Below are 15256 nucleotides of genomic sequence, written 5' to 3'. Positions count from 1 at the left end.
TGTTGCTAAGTACTTAGTGGTTTCTGGAAGGTGACGCCATCTTTACGCCCTACCTGTAGCCTCCACAAGAGCAACAAAACGCCGGCCCAACGCGCGGATCCAAATCCAAAACATGTTCGCTTCATGTCGGCACCGACCCATTTCAAACTCAAATTTGGTCCTGAAATACGTCGGTGCGGACACAAATCGGACGTGCCACGCGTCCCGTCGGTGTCTGCCGCGGTCCCACATGGCGGCCGGCCGGCCAACGACCAAAGGTGGTCATATTAATAGCGCCCATCGACACTGGGCACATGTGTCAGCCAGTGAAAGCGTCGGGAGGCCATCCCTTCTACATCTGCCCTCCCCCCCTAACCGGTGATAACCAAAGCATAGCCATGGGGGTTCTTCAGTGGCAGTGGCTCCGGCAAGAGCAAGGGGAAGTTCACCCCCAGCGCTTTCTCCTCCCGCGCTCTTCGTCCTCCATCACCGCCGGTGCCTGCCCGTCCCGCGAGGCAGCGTCTGCACATCCCAGTGCACCAAGCGCGATGGCACTGGGAGTTCAGGCAGGTGCTGCCGTACCCCGACGTCACGCTGCCGCACCACTGGCACCTCGATCGTGCCGGCGGTGCCGCGGTCGCAGCGGGCGCACACTGAGGAGGTGCACAGGTGTCGGTCGCTGCTCACGCTGAAATAGCGAGGGATGCCGGAGTGCGCGGCAGGCTCTCCCCATTGGGAGGCCTGGTTTGCCCTCGAACACGAGGAGAAACGGCGGCTCGGCGTGCAACACCACCACGCCAACCCCCCGCCTCCCCCAGTCGTCAAGCCAGAGGAGTAGGAGGAGGAGGCTACCTACCAGGCGGCGCTGGCGGCGGCCTTGGAGACCTCCATCGAGGATGAGTGGCTCAAGGCGGAGGCGGACTACCAGGCAAGGCTGGCGGAGGCCATCGCCCTCTCTGCAGCTGGCGACTGCATCGTGCCGCCGTCGCCACCGCCGCTCACCCCCGTGACGCAGCCCAAGCTGGCCGACCAGTACGTCTGGACCGGCCAGGTACGGGAGCGTGAGGAGGAGGAGGAGCGCCGCCAGAAGGAGGACGAGGAGTGCGCCCACCACGCCACATTGCCACCGCCGCAGCAGGCAACCCTGTCGGCCTATCAAGCCGCGTCCAGCTGGGCTAGGCCGCCTCCTGTCTTTATCGACCTTACCGGTGGCGATGACGACAAGTGCAAGGCGGATGACTAGGGCAGTGTGCGGGCGTTTTTTTAGGTTTAAGAGGACTTTGGCGGGCGTTGACCGGCCTCTTATGTTTGTATATTTTTCTAAATTTATTTCGGCCACGCGGGTCAAAAAGGGTATGCCTTCTGTTGGGCACACCTGCCGACCCAAAACGAAAAGCGGATGCGCACGTCCGCCTGATCGACCCAAACAGACAAAGCGTGCGTCCGTTTGGGTCGCCCGGTTGGAGTTGCTCTGAGTATCCCATGAAGACCTACCACTAGTGGAACCCTGGAAACCCATACGTGAACCGTCGGATCTGAAATGTGGGCTCCTGATCGAACTTCTTGTCCTTGCATGCAAGCACCCTGGGGCTAGTTATAGTTTTGCACAAGGCCTCGGGAGTTTTCTGTAAAACGCACGATGAAGTTTTCATGTTTCCACGGGATACTTCCTCCATCAAGTTATAGATACGTGCCATCTTCCTTCGTCTCGTTCTCATCCATTCCGAGCTCCAGCTCTCCAGCTCACTAGCTCGGAACATACTACTGCCTCGCTACACGCCTACACGGCTGCAACAACACCACAGCCCACTCTCGACTCTAGCTGCGAGTGATGGACACCGTTGCCGCCTGGCCGCAGTTTGAGGGGCAAGAGTACATGACGGTGTGGCCGGAGGAGCAGGAGTACCGGACGGTGTGGTCGGAGCCGCCGAAGCGGCGGGCCGGGCGGATCAAGTTGCAGGAGACGCGCCACCCGGTGTACCGCGGCGTGCGCCGCCGTGGCAGGGTCGGGCAGTGGGTGTGCGAGCTGCGCGTCCCCGCAAGCCGGGGTTACTCCAGACTCTGGCTCGGCACCTTCGCCACCGCCGAGATGGCGGCTCGCGCGCACGACTCCGCCGCGCTCGCGCTCTCCGGCCACGATGCCTGCCTCAACTTCGCCGACTCCGCCTGGCGGATGATGCCCGTCCACGCGACCGGGTCGTTCAGGTTCGCCCCCGCGCAAGAGATCAAGGACGCCGTCGCCGTCGCCCTCGAGGCATTCCAGGAGCAGCACCCTGCAGACGCGTCCACGACCGAGGCGAGCGCGCCCTCCATCACCTCAAGTGACTTATCGGGGCTGGACGACGAGCTCTTGATTGACGGCATGGACGCGGGGTCGTACTACGCGAGCTTGGCGCAGGGGATGCTCATGGAGCCGCCGGCCGCCGGTGCATGGCGGGAGGACCGCGAACACGACGACGGCTTCGACACGCCGACGTCGCTGTGGAGCTACTAGTTCGACGATCAAGCAGTGTAAATTTTTAGACAGTTGTTGTAGCAGTAGCTAGTGTAGCTATGTTCTTCCAGATATGGGAAGAACAGAGAGTAAGCGTCGGGGGCTATGTTTTCCCCAAATGCGAAAGCTCTCGGTTTCTACTTCCAGGAGGCCAAACTTGGGGTTCTTTCTTTATTCAATAATGAGGAAATGGGCAGATATTTTATTTTATTTTTTGGAGAAGGAAGAAATGAGCAGTTGTAGTGCAATCATTCGCTCCATGGAGACCAACCAATTGAACCAAATATATTGGCAACAGAAACCAAGGCAAGGAAACGACAAATGAAAGGACGTCTCGCCTTGGGTGGTGAGACAGCTCGACGCTACTCTGTTTTTGGACGGCCTAACAAATATGATAAAAGCATGGTATACTTGTTGTACTAGCACTCTCGTATTTTGCATCATATTTTGGTCATAGTTTCAACTAATAAAATACAATTTATATGTAGCAAAAATCATACCATTGGAAACATTATTCATATGCAAATCCAATAATACTCCCTCCGTCCCAAAATAAGTACTTCCTTCGTCTAGGTGTGCATCGCGATCAAGGCGGAGGGGAAAATGAGAGAACTTAATGTTTTTTTGCTAGTTAATAGCATTGCATGCAATGAATTAACCACTGTATGTCATGTTTGAAAGTCTCAAATCATTGAAAGCATGCACGACCCACATCTCTTATTGGTTGATATGTCACGAAACAAAAAACGAGGAGGGAGTTAACGTACCGTGCGTAAGTGTTTTGGATTATTTGGTTTTCGTAAGATGACTTACGCACCTAGACGGAGGGAGTATCTCATCTTTGTACTAACTTCAGTACAAAGTTATACTACAGTTGCAACACTTATTTTGGGACGGAGGGAGTATAATTTTTTATGACATGATTAACATTTTGCTAGTCAAATTTTAACCCAAATAATGGGGATTAATATAAATATGGGTACACTATTAGGTACAGTTTATTTTCCTCGATTGGTTCTTCGCCATGATGGGAATGGATTGATGTTACCCGTTGGGACATTGGTCCGACCCAAAATTTCAAGGCCATTGGCCCTTTATGGGTCGGCTTGGTATGGAAATTCGTCCAGAGAATTGGACACCCCTTGAGACACATTAATTCTAAGGGGATCTCTCCCAATAGCTCCATGATCTTTGGGTCTAGGCCTAAGTGTTTAGGCTCCTAATTAGACAACCTCTTCGGTCTAATTTGTCTAATAGAATTAGACTCTTAATTGGACGAGAAGAGCCGCTAGGCTTTCTCTCTCTCTAGTTTTCTTTGAGTCCTAGACGTCGAAGCTCTGCCGACTACTACTTCGGAATGCCTTGATACCTTGTAGGGGTTGTCTATTTTGCCTCTTGATTGCCGGATCATCTCATGGCTGGAAGGTGTAACCTAGATGTGGGAATCCTCGCGCTTCACCGACTTCTTCACTGCTTTCTCTACTTTGCTCGTCGGTGAGTTTGGTCGTTACCGCCATATTCATAGTGTTCTGGGTGTGATCGTTTACCATAACTTTTTTGTTGCATAGAACATTCCCCTACACGAACTAGCCTGATCATTGCGTATTTTGGATCCTCTAAATGATAGGGAGCGTCATGAAATTTACATGTGTTTTGTCATCCCACGTATGGCGTCTAGAACCCTGGTCAGGCACAATGCTAGACAAATAGCATGTCAGAGTAATTAAAATGCAGTGACTTACTAGAAAATGTTGTACAGGCTCTGTGTTGCTCCTCCTTTTGTTGCGATGTTCGATGAAGGTGCTCCCCTAGATCATGTACTCGGAAATCTTGTACTTTTCATTGGTGCACCCCTCTTTATGTTGACACAACTAATTTGAGATTTCCTTACATCATAATACATTGCATATCCTTGCACATAATTAAACCACCAATTAGTGATTGCGTGCCTCATATAAACTAGCCATGACTTTGTGTAATGGACTTAGACACACTCTTAGGGACCCTAATGAAGTGTTTGGCCTTCCTTTATGATACCTATGACTTTGTGTAATGTATGACTGAAGGAAATATGCTCTAGAGGTAATAATAAAGTTGTTATTTTATATTTCCTTATTTATGATAAAGGTTTATTATTCATGCTAGAATTGTATTGATCGAAAACTTAAATACACGTGTGAATACATAAACAAATACCGTGTCCCTAATGAGCCTCTACTAGACTAGCTCATTGATCAAATATGGCTAAGGTTTCCTCACCATAGACATGTGTTGTCATTTGATAACGGGATCACATCATTAGGATAATGATGTGATGGACAAGACCCATTCGTTAGCTTAGCATAATGATCGTTCAGTTTTATTGCTATTGCTTTCTTCATGTCAAATACATATTCCTTCGACTATGAGATTATGCAACTCCCGGATACCGGAGGAATACCTTGTGTGTTATCAAATGTCACAACGTAACTGGGCGATTATAAAGATGCTCTACAGGTATCTCCAAAGGTGTTTGTTGAGTTGGCATAGATCGAGATTAGGATTTGTCACTCCGAGTATCGGAGAGGTATCTCTGGGCCCTCTCGGTAATACACATCATAAGCTTGCAAGCAAACGACTAATGAGTTAGTCATGAGGTGATGTATTACGGAACGAGTAAAGAGACTTGCCGGTAATGAGATTGAACTAGGTATGAAGATACCGACGATCGAATCTCGGGCAAGTAACATACCGAAGGACGAAGGGAATTATGTATGTTGTCATAACGGTTCGACCGATAAAGATCTTCGTAGAATATGTAGGAACCAATATGGGCATCCAGGTTCCGCTATTGGTTATTGACCGGAGAGGTGCCTCGGTCATGTCTACATAGTTCTCGAACCCGTAGGGTCCGCACGCTCAACGTTCGTTGACGATATAGTATTATATGAGTTATCTGATTTGGTGACCGAATGTTGTTCAGAGTCCCGGATGAGATCATGGACATGAAGATGAGTCTCGAAGTGGTAGAGAGGTAAAGATTGATATATAGGACGATGGTATTCGGACACTGGAAGTGTTCTGGAGGGTAGCGGGTACTTATCGGGTCACCGGGAAGGAGTTTCCGGCATCCCCGGCAAAGATATGAGCCTTATGGGCCAAGTGAGGGAACACACCAGCCCTGGTGCGCCCCTACAGAGGCCGGCCCTATGAGGATGAGAAGGAAAGAGGGGAAGGCAAGGAAAGTGTGGATTAGGATTCCTACTTCCTTCCCTCTCCCCCCCTCTTCCCTCCCCCCATTGGTTATATATGGCAGGGGGCACGCGGCTTGGGAGGGACTCCAAGTAGGATTCCTCCTACTTGGGCGCCTCCTATGGCTGCTCCTCCCTCCCTCCCTACCACCTATATGAGGAGGGGGTCGCGTAGCACATACCAGACAATTGCCTAGCCGTGTGCGGCGTCCCCCTCCACCGTTTACACCCCTGGTCATATTTTCGCAGCGCTTAGGTGAAGCCCTGCGAGGATCACTACACCATCACCGTCACCACGTCGTCGTGCTGACGGAACTCATCTACAACCTCGGCACCTTGCTGGATCAAGAAGGTGAGGGACGTCACCGAGCTGAACGTGTGCAGAACTCAGAAGTGCCGTATGTTCGGTACTCGATTGGTGGAGCTCGAAAAAAGTTCGACTACATCAACCGCATTGTGAAACGCTTCCGCTTTTGGTCTACAAGGGTACGTAGACACACTCTCCCTCTCGTTGCTATGCATCTCCTAGATAGATCTTGCGTGAGCGTAGGAATTTTTTTGAAATTGCATGCTACGTTTCCCAACAATGACGTCTACATCTCTAATTTTGTAGGCAAAAGTGATAATCACTGGCTACACACCTCGATTACAATTCAAAAATTGTAGCAAAGCATGCTGCGAGGCACACAAGAATACAAAAGAGAGACACACTTATAAGATCATAGCTATGATTCGGTCCCAAATTTTGGTTGGTCAAGGTGATAGCTCCATAAGAAATATCGTCCTTGCTGCAATTGCCAGCTCCACAAGATGCAAGAGCGACCGTTAGTATATTAGAATTATAGCAAGCATGTGATACTAGTTGGGTTTAAAGGCGACAAGTAACTAGGTCACGTCGGTGTCTAGGCATCGTGGGAGACAATGGGGATCAGATTAGAGTCGTCGGGGGTGTTGCCGCTGCGGTGGTTGTCGGGGTCCGGGAAGGAGATCTAGGGTCGTGAACGAGGACGTCGGTGAAGTAGCTCTGATATTGAACAATGATGTCGACGAAGTGGCATCTGTGGACGAGGGCGTCGGTGAAGCGGCTCTGTTAGGTGGACGATGGTATCGACGAAGCGGATATGAGGTCGTGGACGAGGGCGTCGATGAAGCGACTCCGGTAGGGTGGATAATGGTGTTGACAGATCTGCGGTCGTGTACGAGGGCGTCGGTGAAGCAGCTCTGATATGGTAGACAATGGGGTCAACGAAGTGGCTCCAGTGCGGTGTAGGCATGGGCCGGGTGCAGATGCGCTGCGGGGGATGAGGGTCCCGGTGAAGCAAATCCCGCGCGGTGGTACAAGACCAGCGCTGAATGTGCTGTGGTACAATGGTGGATGATCGGTCAAGGGTTTCCAGGGTAGGGATGGGAGGGGTAGAAGCGGCCGCTGAAGTAGATCTAGCGAGGTGGACGATGGTTGAATAGGCTATGGTACAGTGGTGGATGGACATTAGAGGGTTTTGAGAGGGGTGAGGGGTAGAAGCGCCGATGAACTACGGACGACGCAAAGTGAGGAGCTCTGGTGTTGTGGAGGAGTCATTATTGCGAGGGGGGGGGTGAGAAAATGAGGATTGTTAAGGTGTCACATGATGGGGGAGAACAAGAATTTACCAAAGCAGCCCGGTTTTTTTTTATGTAATGTGCATTTTTCTTCTCATACCCAAGATAGAAGGGGAATTTTGTGTGCTCCAATCGAAATCGCGAAATATTTCGATGAAGTAGATTTTGCAGCCGGTGGGATATTTCGTATCTAATTGAACTTATTTTGGACAGTGATGCAACAGGAACAGGGTGACCCGTGACTGTGTGCACGGAGCACACTTCAGCAATAACATACTTATCTAGTTGACCCTAGAAAAAGACAATAACTCGCATGATGCAACGAGAACTTGGTACGATCATACAGGCGCATGGCCGATCATATGATGTAACTGAGACACGTTCATAAACAACACAGTATATGCTATGCCTATGTATTTCTCATAAAAATTTAATAATGTTGTGCCATTGGTTGTTTATTGTAAACTAAATACATTGACATGTTAGTTTCGAATATATGGTACAATAACAATCAGTAATATCCGTTTAATTGAAATATAAATATTAAAGTCCGTTACTTAAAAGTATAATCTCATATGATTTCATGCCCTTCATTTCATTTATTACCGTCTTCTTTTTTTTGCGGAAAAAATTCTGATCTATTCATCTTCAATCATGACAGTACAACGAACATCCAAAATAATAAAAATTACATCCAGATCCGTAGACCACATAACAACGACTACAAGCACTGAAGCGAGCCGAAGGCGCGCCGCCGGCATCGCCCCTCATCGCCGGAGTCGGGCACAACTTGTTGCAGTAGACAGTCGGGAAGTCGTCATGCTAAGGCCTCATGGGAGCAGCGCACCAGAAAAGCAACCACCACGGATCCAACCCAAAGATACACAAACGTTTATTACAGTCTCCATTGAATTCAAATATGAATATTTAGTCGTTAGTTTAAAATTGAACATCATATAATCGAAACCATATGAATATACAAATGCAACACTACCAACTATTCATGTACATGATAAACTACAATGGTTGTTTGATTAAATATCGTTATAATGTACTCCCTCCGATCCGAAATTTCAACAAGTGACTACATACGAAGCAAAATATGTCTATATACATCCGTATGTGGTAATTCATTTGAAATATCTAAAATGACAAATATTTAGGAACGGAGGGAGTATGAGATATTTGATTGTCCAATCTTGTAGTATTGTATCGACAGTGTATTTTTTATTATGATACGAAAGAGAATTTGGTAAGCTCGAGCGAGGCCGATACATTTCTCTCTTTATATGTCTCTCTCCCTAGCTAGGTCCCCTCTCTGATCCCCAAACCCCTCTCTCTTGCATCGACATGCACATTCCCTTTCTCAAACCCACACTAGTGAATGGAGGCGCGGATAGAAAGGGGCCTCGGATAAGAACGGTTTGTGAACAGTCCGCCGAACAAATTTGCCATTTGACGCTGCAAAGTGCAAAACCCCCAGACATCGACCTGGAACCACGCGTCCAACGGAGAACAGTCCAACGAAGCAGACCACAGGCTGTCCCGCGCCGACGGGCGACGCGTGGTACAAAACTATAAATAAGCACACTCCATGGTCTAGGCACGCCACCGGTTTACTGAGTACTCACAAGCCCAGCAAGGTAGCAGCAACAATCATAATCCAGCCAGCCAGCCGTACACCTAGCACCACCACCTTCCTCGCCAGCAATGCACACGGCCCCCGAGTACAAGTGGAGCTCGCCGGTTTCGTCGCCGTCCTCGCAGGAGCAGGGGATGCCGACGTCGCCCACGTCGCCGACGCCGAAGCGCCCCGCGGGGCGCACCAAGATCAAGGAGACACGCCACCCGGTGTACCACGGCGTGCGCCGCCGGGGCTGCAACGGCCGGTGGGTGTGCGAGATGCGGGTGCCCGGCAAGCGCGGCGAGCGGCTCTGGCTCGGCACGCACGCCACCGCCAAGGCGGCCGCCCGCGCGCACGACGCAGCCATGCTCGCGTTGCACGGCCGCTCCGCCGCGCGCCTCAACTTCCCTGACTCCGCGTGTCTGCTCGCCGTGCCCTCTTCTCCCTCCAGCCTGGCCGACGTCAGGCGCGCCGCCATCGGGGCCGTCGTGGACTTCCTGCGCCGGCAGGCCAGGACCGCCGGCGCCGGCGACGCCGAGGTAGTTCCCGTCAACGGGGTCGCCTCCGTAGCGCCCCCGCCGGGCAATGCCAGGTCGTCGGCGACGTCGTCCCAGCAGCCTTGTGCCAATGCTGAGTCCGAGGTGCCTGACGCATTGCGCGGCGGCCTGCCGGAGCTCCACACGTCCGGGGAAATGGACGTGAGCACGTACTACGCGGACCTTGCGCAGGGGCTGCTCCTGGAGCCGCCGCCACTGGCGGCCAGTGACTGCAACGACGGCGGAGATGATGCGGCGCTATGGAGCCACTGATACCGGTAATCTTCTCCGGCCAAAACTATCCACGCTCCGTGGGTTCTAATTTATTTTTTCTTATTATGAAAAAGCGCTCCGTGGGGCTATCATCACACATCACTACACCAGCATAATAAAATCACGGAACATTTGGACGCATCAAACCGGTCTCACATAACAACACATATACTTGACATAGATGGACAAGCAAGCGGCACGGTTCTTCATTCTCCTAAAAAGACGAGCATGCAAAGCGAAAGACATGGATGTCGGCTGAAAAATGGTCCGGAAGTAGGTGCCGTGTGATTACCATAACAAGCGACGTCCAACAGATCCGTTCCATAACAGCACAGAATATACACTTCTGCTTTCATTCTCATTTTAGAAATCATCGCTATCGCTATACACGAGCTGTCGCGCGCTTCAGTGGGTGGGTCACGCCTGTGAGCGAGGAACAGTTTTTTTTTTTCTGAGTGAGCGCGTTTTTTTTTAGAATTTCTGAGTGAGCGAGTGGTACGGTATGCCACGCTCCTAGAGGGCAATGGACCACAACATTCCAAGATGATGATTTACTAAGATATTTATGTGGCCTCGGTTAGATATTTACGATTGATTTTTTGTTTCAGCAGCTGTTGTCCGTCGACGCTTCGATGACGACGCGGGGGGTGGAGTTCTTCTGTGCCTTGGGGGGTGGAGTTCTCGAGGAGTAGAGGAGGTGAGGTTTTTGCCCCAACTAGCAATATGCCCATGCGTTGTACGGAGCATCAAGATGCATTTGTATGAGTAGTTTATTTTGTGGGAGAAAATGATGAACGAGGGAAGACCTTATTTGCATATGTGCAGAGGGGTGTGGATATCTTTTTACAAAATTGTCATAGTTTCCTTCATATCCGTCAGATATAAATCGGACGGTCTATATTGCAGGATGGCAGGCACACAATCATCACCAACTCTGTTTTTTATAAGAGTAGAGATATTTTATTATGTTCAATCTCTGCACCTTTTATCTAGCTTTTCTTGATCGTGTGGTCGATGTTACTGCATGTTGATCGATTCTTATATTCCTTTCTTTTGTCTAAATCTACAGAAGTGTAGCACATTATTTACGATTGATTGTTTGTTCCTACCCATGCTTCTGAATGTATACATCTTGTATAGTTCATGGTTCACATGCCAAATTTTAGCACAATATGTTACCATCCCCTATCAATTTAGTTATATTGTCTTCGAACAATAATAATGTTTAAATTTTCTTGATTTATAGAAATGGATGATGGAAGTGGTGGTGTTCAAGAATCAAGTGACATGTCTATTTCAAGCGATGATGACACCATTAAGCAACTGAATGAAAGCAACGTGGAACTTGAACATGACGACGGTGAAGCTCAACCAGATGCCTTACTTGGAGATCCTAAATTGGGGATGACCTTTGATACTGAGAATGAGGTGCGAGAGTACTACAACAACTATGCTAAAGCGAAGGGCTTTGGTGTGACAAGAAGAAGCTCAAACAATGATGATAATGGACAGCTGAAGTGTCTTACACATAGTTTGAAGATGTTGGATGCAATATTTTGTATGCCCTTGTGAACTTTAATGTAATACCTGTTACCTGATAGGCACCAGGGCACTAGAAAAGTAGACGGATTTAAGTTTTGTCATCTTGTTTCTGCCCAAGGTATTTGAATTTGTCTGTGTTATATGGTTCAAGTATTAGTTGATTCCAGTTTCAGTTCTAGTTCAAATGTTAGGTGGTTCTTTCATGTAGATCCTAGCAGAAACATCAGCAGCAAATACTCTTTATTTGTCATTCTTACCAAACAATGACAGAATGTAAGAGGTAAGAATATGATGAAGCCGACTTTCGTATTGATCTCAGGCAACTACATGAGTGCACGAGCGTGCTAGTCAGTCGTGGCTTGCTATATCCCTGAATAGGGAGATATGTTTACAATGTACAACATTTATGATTGGATTGAATCAGCTGCTTCTACACGGAAAAACAACATTACATAGGGATGTTTCCAACAGACATATTAATTATTAATAAACTAATCTGCCTTGATTTTGCGCCCCTTTTTGTATCACCTGTTGGTGATGCTTACAGCTTTGGGCTAACTCTGTTGGATCCTGGCGATGTTCACAGGAAGGGCACTAGCTGATGGTATGTTCATAGAAGGATTGAACACTGTATTGGCTTGCTTAGTTTATGTTTATCATAATCGGCATCTTGTGTAGTACTGTTTCATCACACATCTAAGACAGCTCTGAATCTCTCAAGCAAAAAGTGACATCATCAGACAACCAAGGGAGATGGGCAATTTCACACAACATGCAGTTTTTTGGGGATTTTAATTGCTAGGCAGGGCAGCAATGGAGGACCTCACCGTGCCATCTCAAAGGTACAATCGCTGGAGACGAAGAGCTTGCACCGCAGCTGCCGGAGACCAAGAGCTCGTGAGCGCCGACCACCCGTGTACGACATAGCGATTGCCGCGCCACCGCTGACTGCAAAGAGCTCACCAGTTGGTTTCCCTCGAGAAGGAGCTCGCCGTGGCCGTCAAAGGGGAGCTCGACCCACTGATACGTCTCCAACGTATCTATAAGTTTTGATTGTTCCATGCTATTATAGTATCAATCTTGAATGTTTTATATGCAACTTTATGCAATTATATATCATTTTTTGAGACCAACCTATGAACTTAGTGCGTGGTGCCAGTTGTTGTTTTTTTGCTTGTTTTTGGCTTTTCAGGAAATCAATATCAAACAAAGTCCAAATGAAGAAAATACTTTGGATTGATTTTTTTTGGACCAGAAGAGGCCCTAAAAGGTTCGGGAAAAGACCTGAAGAGTCACGAGGGAGCGACAAGCTTGGGAGGCACGCCCTGGGGGGAGGCTTGTGGGCCCCTCGTGGCACCTCTTGACCTAATTCCGCCTCTATAAATTCTTAAATATTCTCCTGACATCAGAGAGCCACCCGAAATACTTTTTCCGCTGCTGCAAGTTTCTGTTCTTGTGAGATCCCAGCTGGAGTCCTTCCCCGGTACTCCGTCGGAGGGGTAATCAATCACGGACGGGCTCTACATCAACCTTTCTGCCCTTCCGATGAAGTCTGAGTATTTTATCCAAGACCTACGGGTCCATAGCTTGTAGCTACATGACTTCTTCTCTCTCGTTGATCTTCAATGCAATGTTCTCCTTGATGTTCTTGGAGATCTATTCGATGTAATCACTTTTTTCGGCCATGAATTGTGAGTTTATGATCGGATTATCTATGAATACTATTTGAGTCTTCTCTGAACTTTTTTATGCATGATTATTATAGTTTTGTATTTCTCTTTGATCTATTGATTTGGTTTGGCCAACTAGATTGATTTTTCTTGCAATGGGAGAGGTGCTTTGTGATGGGTTCAATCTTGTGGTGCTCAATCCCAGTGACAGAAAGGGATGTGACACGTATTGTATCGTTGCCATTAAGGATAAAAAGATGGGGTTTATTCATGCATGAATTTACTTTGTCTACATCATGTCATCTTGCTTAAGGCGTTACTTCGTCCTTTATGAACTTAATACTCTAAATGCATGCTTGATAGCGGTCGATGTGTGGAGGTAGATGCAAGCAGGAGTCGGTCTACTTGTCTCGAACGTGATGCCTATATAAATGATCATTGCCTTGGATACTGTCATGATTATTCGCTTTTCAATCAATTGCCCAACAGTAATTTTTTTACCCACCGTATGCTATTTTCAAGAAAGAAGCCTCTAGTGAAAACTATCACTAGTAGAAAACAAGGCTTTTGTCACAGCACAATATACACATTAGTCCCGGTTGCATTACGAACCGGGACTAATGTGAGCATTAGTCCCGGTTCAAATGGGCCCATTAGTTCCGGTTTGAGACACGAACCGGGACAAAAGGGCATCGCACCCTTTAGTCCCGGTTCGTGTCTCAAACCGGGACTAAAGGGCCCATTTCTCAAACTCTACCCCCCCCTGTGTATCGCCATTTCAGTTTTGAAAAAAACAAAAGAAAATGATAAAAACTTCAAAAAATAAAATCCTTTGAGATGTAGTTATATTACTATATCTACTAGTTAGGAAAATTAAAAAACTTAAATTTGGACATGTTTTGCAAAGAAGTGTCATGAAAAAGTAAAACAGCTATAACTTTTGCATACGATGTCGGAAAAAAAGTTCGGCACGAAAATCCGCATCCGATTTTGACGGCCTACAGCCGGTTTGCAAATTTTTAGGATCCTCAAATTCTAAAAGGGGAAAAAGTTATGCTCAAATTTAAGTTTTTCTTGAATTTTGGTTAAATATGGTCAAACTATGGTCAAACTACTTATTCAAGAAGTATTAGTGTTACTACATAATTATTCAAGAATATTAGTGTTACTAAATAATTATTTCAATTTTTTGTATTTTGGTCAAATCTGGTCAAACTATGGTCAAACTACTTACTCAAGAAATATTAGTGTTACTACATAATTATTGTTTTTTAGAATAATAGTTTTAAACTCAAACAGTGAAACGTGTGACTTCATGCTCAAGCTAAACTCCTGAGGGTTATTAGGATTGACATCTCACTATTGTCAGGAAAACAACAAGTGCAGACTTGGAAACGAGGGGGAATAGAACCCGGAAGTTAAGCGTGCTCAGGCTGGAGTAGTGAGAGGATGGGTGACCGGCCGGGAAGTTAGATGATTTGTAATGATGAGGGGTGATTAGAGATTAGAGGTTAAATTGAGCAGTGATTAGATATTAAATTGTAAAATAATTCACAAATTTGAAAATCAGAAAAAAAAATTAAAAAAAATCAATTTTTTTTCGTAAAATTTTCTTTAGTGCCGGTTTGTATTACCAACCGGGACTAAAGGTGGAGCTCCAGACATCAGCCACGTGTAGGGCCTTTAGTACCGACCCTTTAGTCCTGGTTCCAGAACCCGGACTAAAGTCCCTCTAGAACCGGGACAAATGGCCCTTTTTCTACTAGTGTATGGCCCCCGGGTCTATCTCCATCATATATCAAAAACCAAAAATGCCTTGCTGCAATTTAATTTACTTTATTTTATTTTGTGTTTTATTTATCTATCTATCTATACAAGATTTGATCCTTGTAATTAACCGCCAAGGGATTGACAACCCCTTGTCCGCGTTGGGTGCAAATATTTGTTATTTTGTGTGCAGGTGCTGCTAACGAGGTGTTGCGTGGTTCTCCTACTGGATTGATAACCTTGGTTCTTAACTGAGGGGAATACTTATATCTACTGTACTGCATCATCCTCTCCTCTTCGAGGAAATCCCAACGCAACTAACAAGTAGCAGGAAGAATTTCTGGCGCCGTTGCCAGGCAGACATCATCAACATCTATCAAGTACCTACGCATATACTTTCATCTCCTTGCATTTACATTATTTTCCATTTGCCTCTCATTTTCATTTCCCCCATTTCTAAAACATTTTAAAAAAAATACAAAAATATTTCTCGTTTGCTTTTTTCATGTTTGCTTGATTGCTTGCTTTAAGTTCCCATCATG

At 47.1% G+C, this 15256-nt stretch overlaps 2 protein-coding genes across 2 annotated transcripts; both read left to right on the top strand.

Moving 5' to 3' along the window:
- Positions 1-1715: 1715 nt before the first annotated feature.
- Positions 1716-2663, top strand: LOC123125207 (dehydration-responsive element-binding protein 1B). Its single transcript, XM_044545735.1, has one exon. It carries the CDS (start codon positions 1811-1813, stop codon positions 2471-2473), a length of 663 nt encoding a protein of 220 aa, XP_044401670.1. The 5' UTR covers positions 1716-1810; the 3' UTR covers positions 2474-2663.
- Positions 2664-8934: 6271 nt separating this feature from the next.
- On the top strand, positions 8935-10369 carry LOC123125206 (dehydration-responsive element-binding protein 1H). The gene has a single exon (XM_044545734.1). It carries the CDS (start codon positions 9013-9015, stop codon positions 9733-9735), a length of 723 nt encoding a protein of 240 aa, XP_044401669.1. The 5' UTR covers positions 8935-9012; the 3' UTR covers positions 9736-10369.
- Positions 10370-15256: the final 4887 nt, after the last annotated feature.

The sequence above is a fragment of the Triticum aestivum genome, chromosome 5D, assembly GCF_018294505.1.
Source record: "Triticum aestivum cultivar Chinese Spring chromosome 5D, IWGSC CS RefSeq v2.1, whole genome shotgun sequence".
Taxonomy (NCBI): Eukaryota; Viridiplantae; Streptophyta; class Magnoliopsida; order Poales; family Poaceae; genus Triticum; species Triticum aestivum.
Note: the sequence above shows the minus strand (reverse complement) of the source record. Positions and strands in the feature narration are given on the sequence as shown.

Coding starts and splice junctions, on each gene's coding strand:
- LOC123125207 (XM_044545735.1), top strand. CDS start 1,811: ATGGACACCGTTGCCGCCTGGCCGCAGTTTGAGGGGCAAGAGTACATG.
- LOC123125206 (XM_044545734.1), top strand. CDS start 9,013: ATGCACACGGCCCCCGAGTACAAGTGGAGCTCGCCGGTTTCGTCGCCG.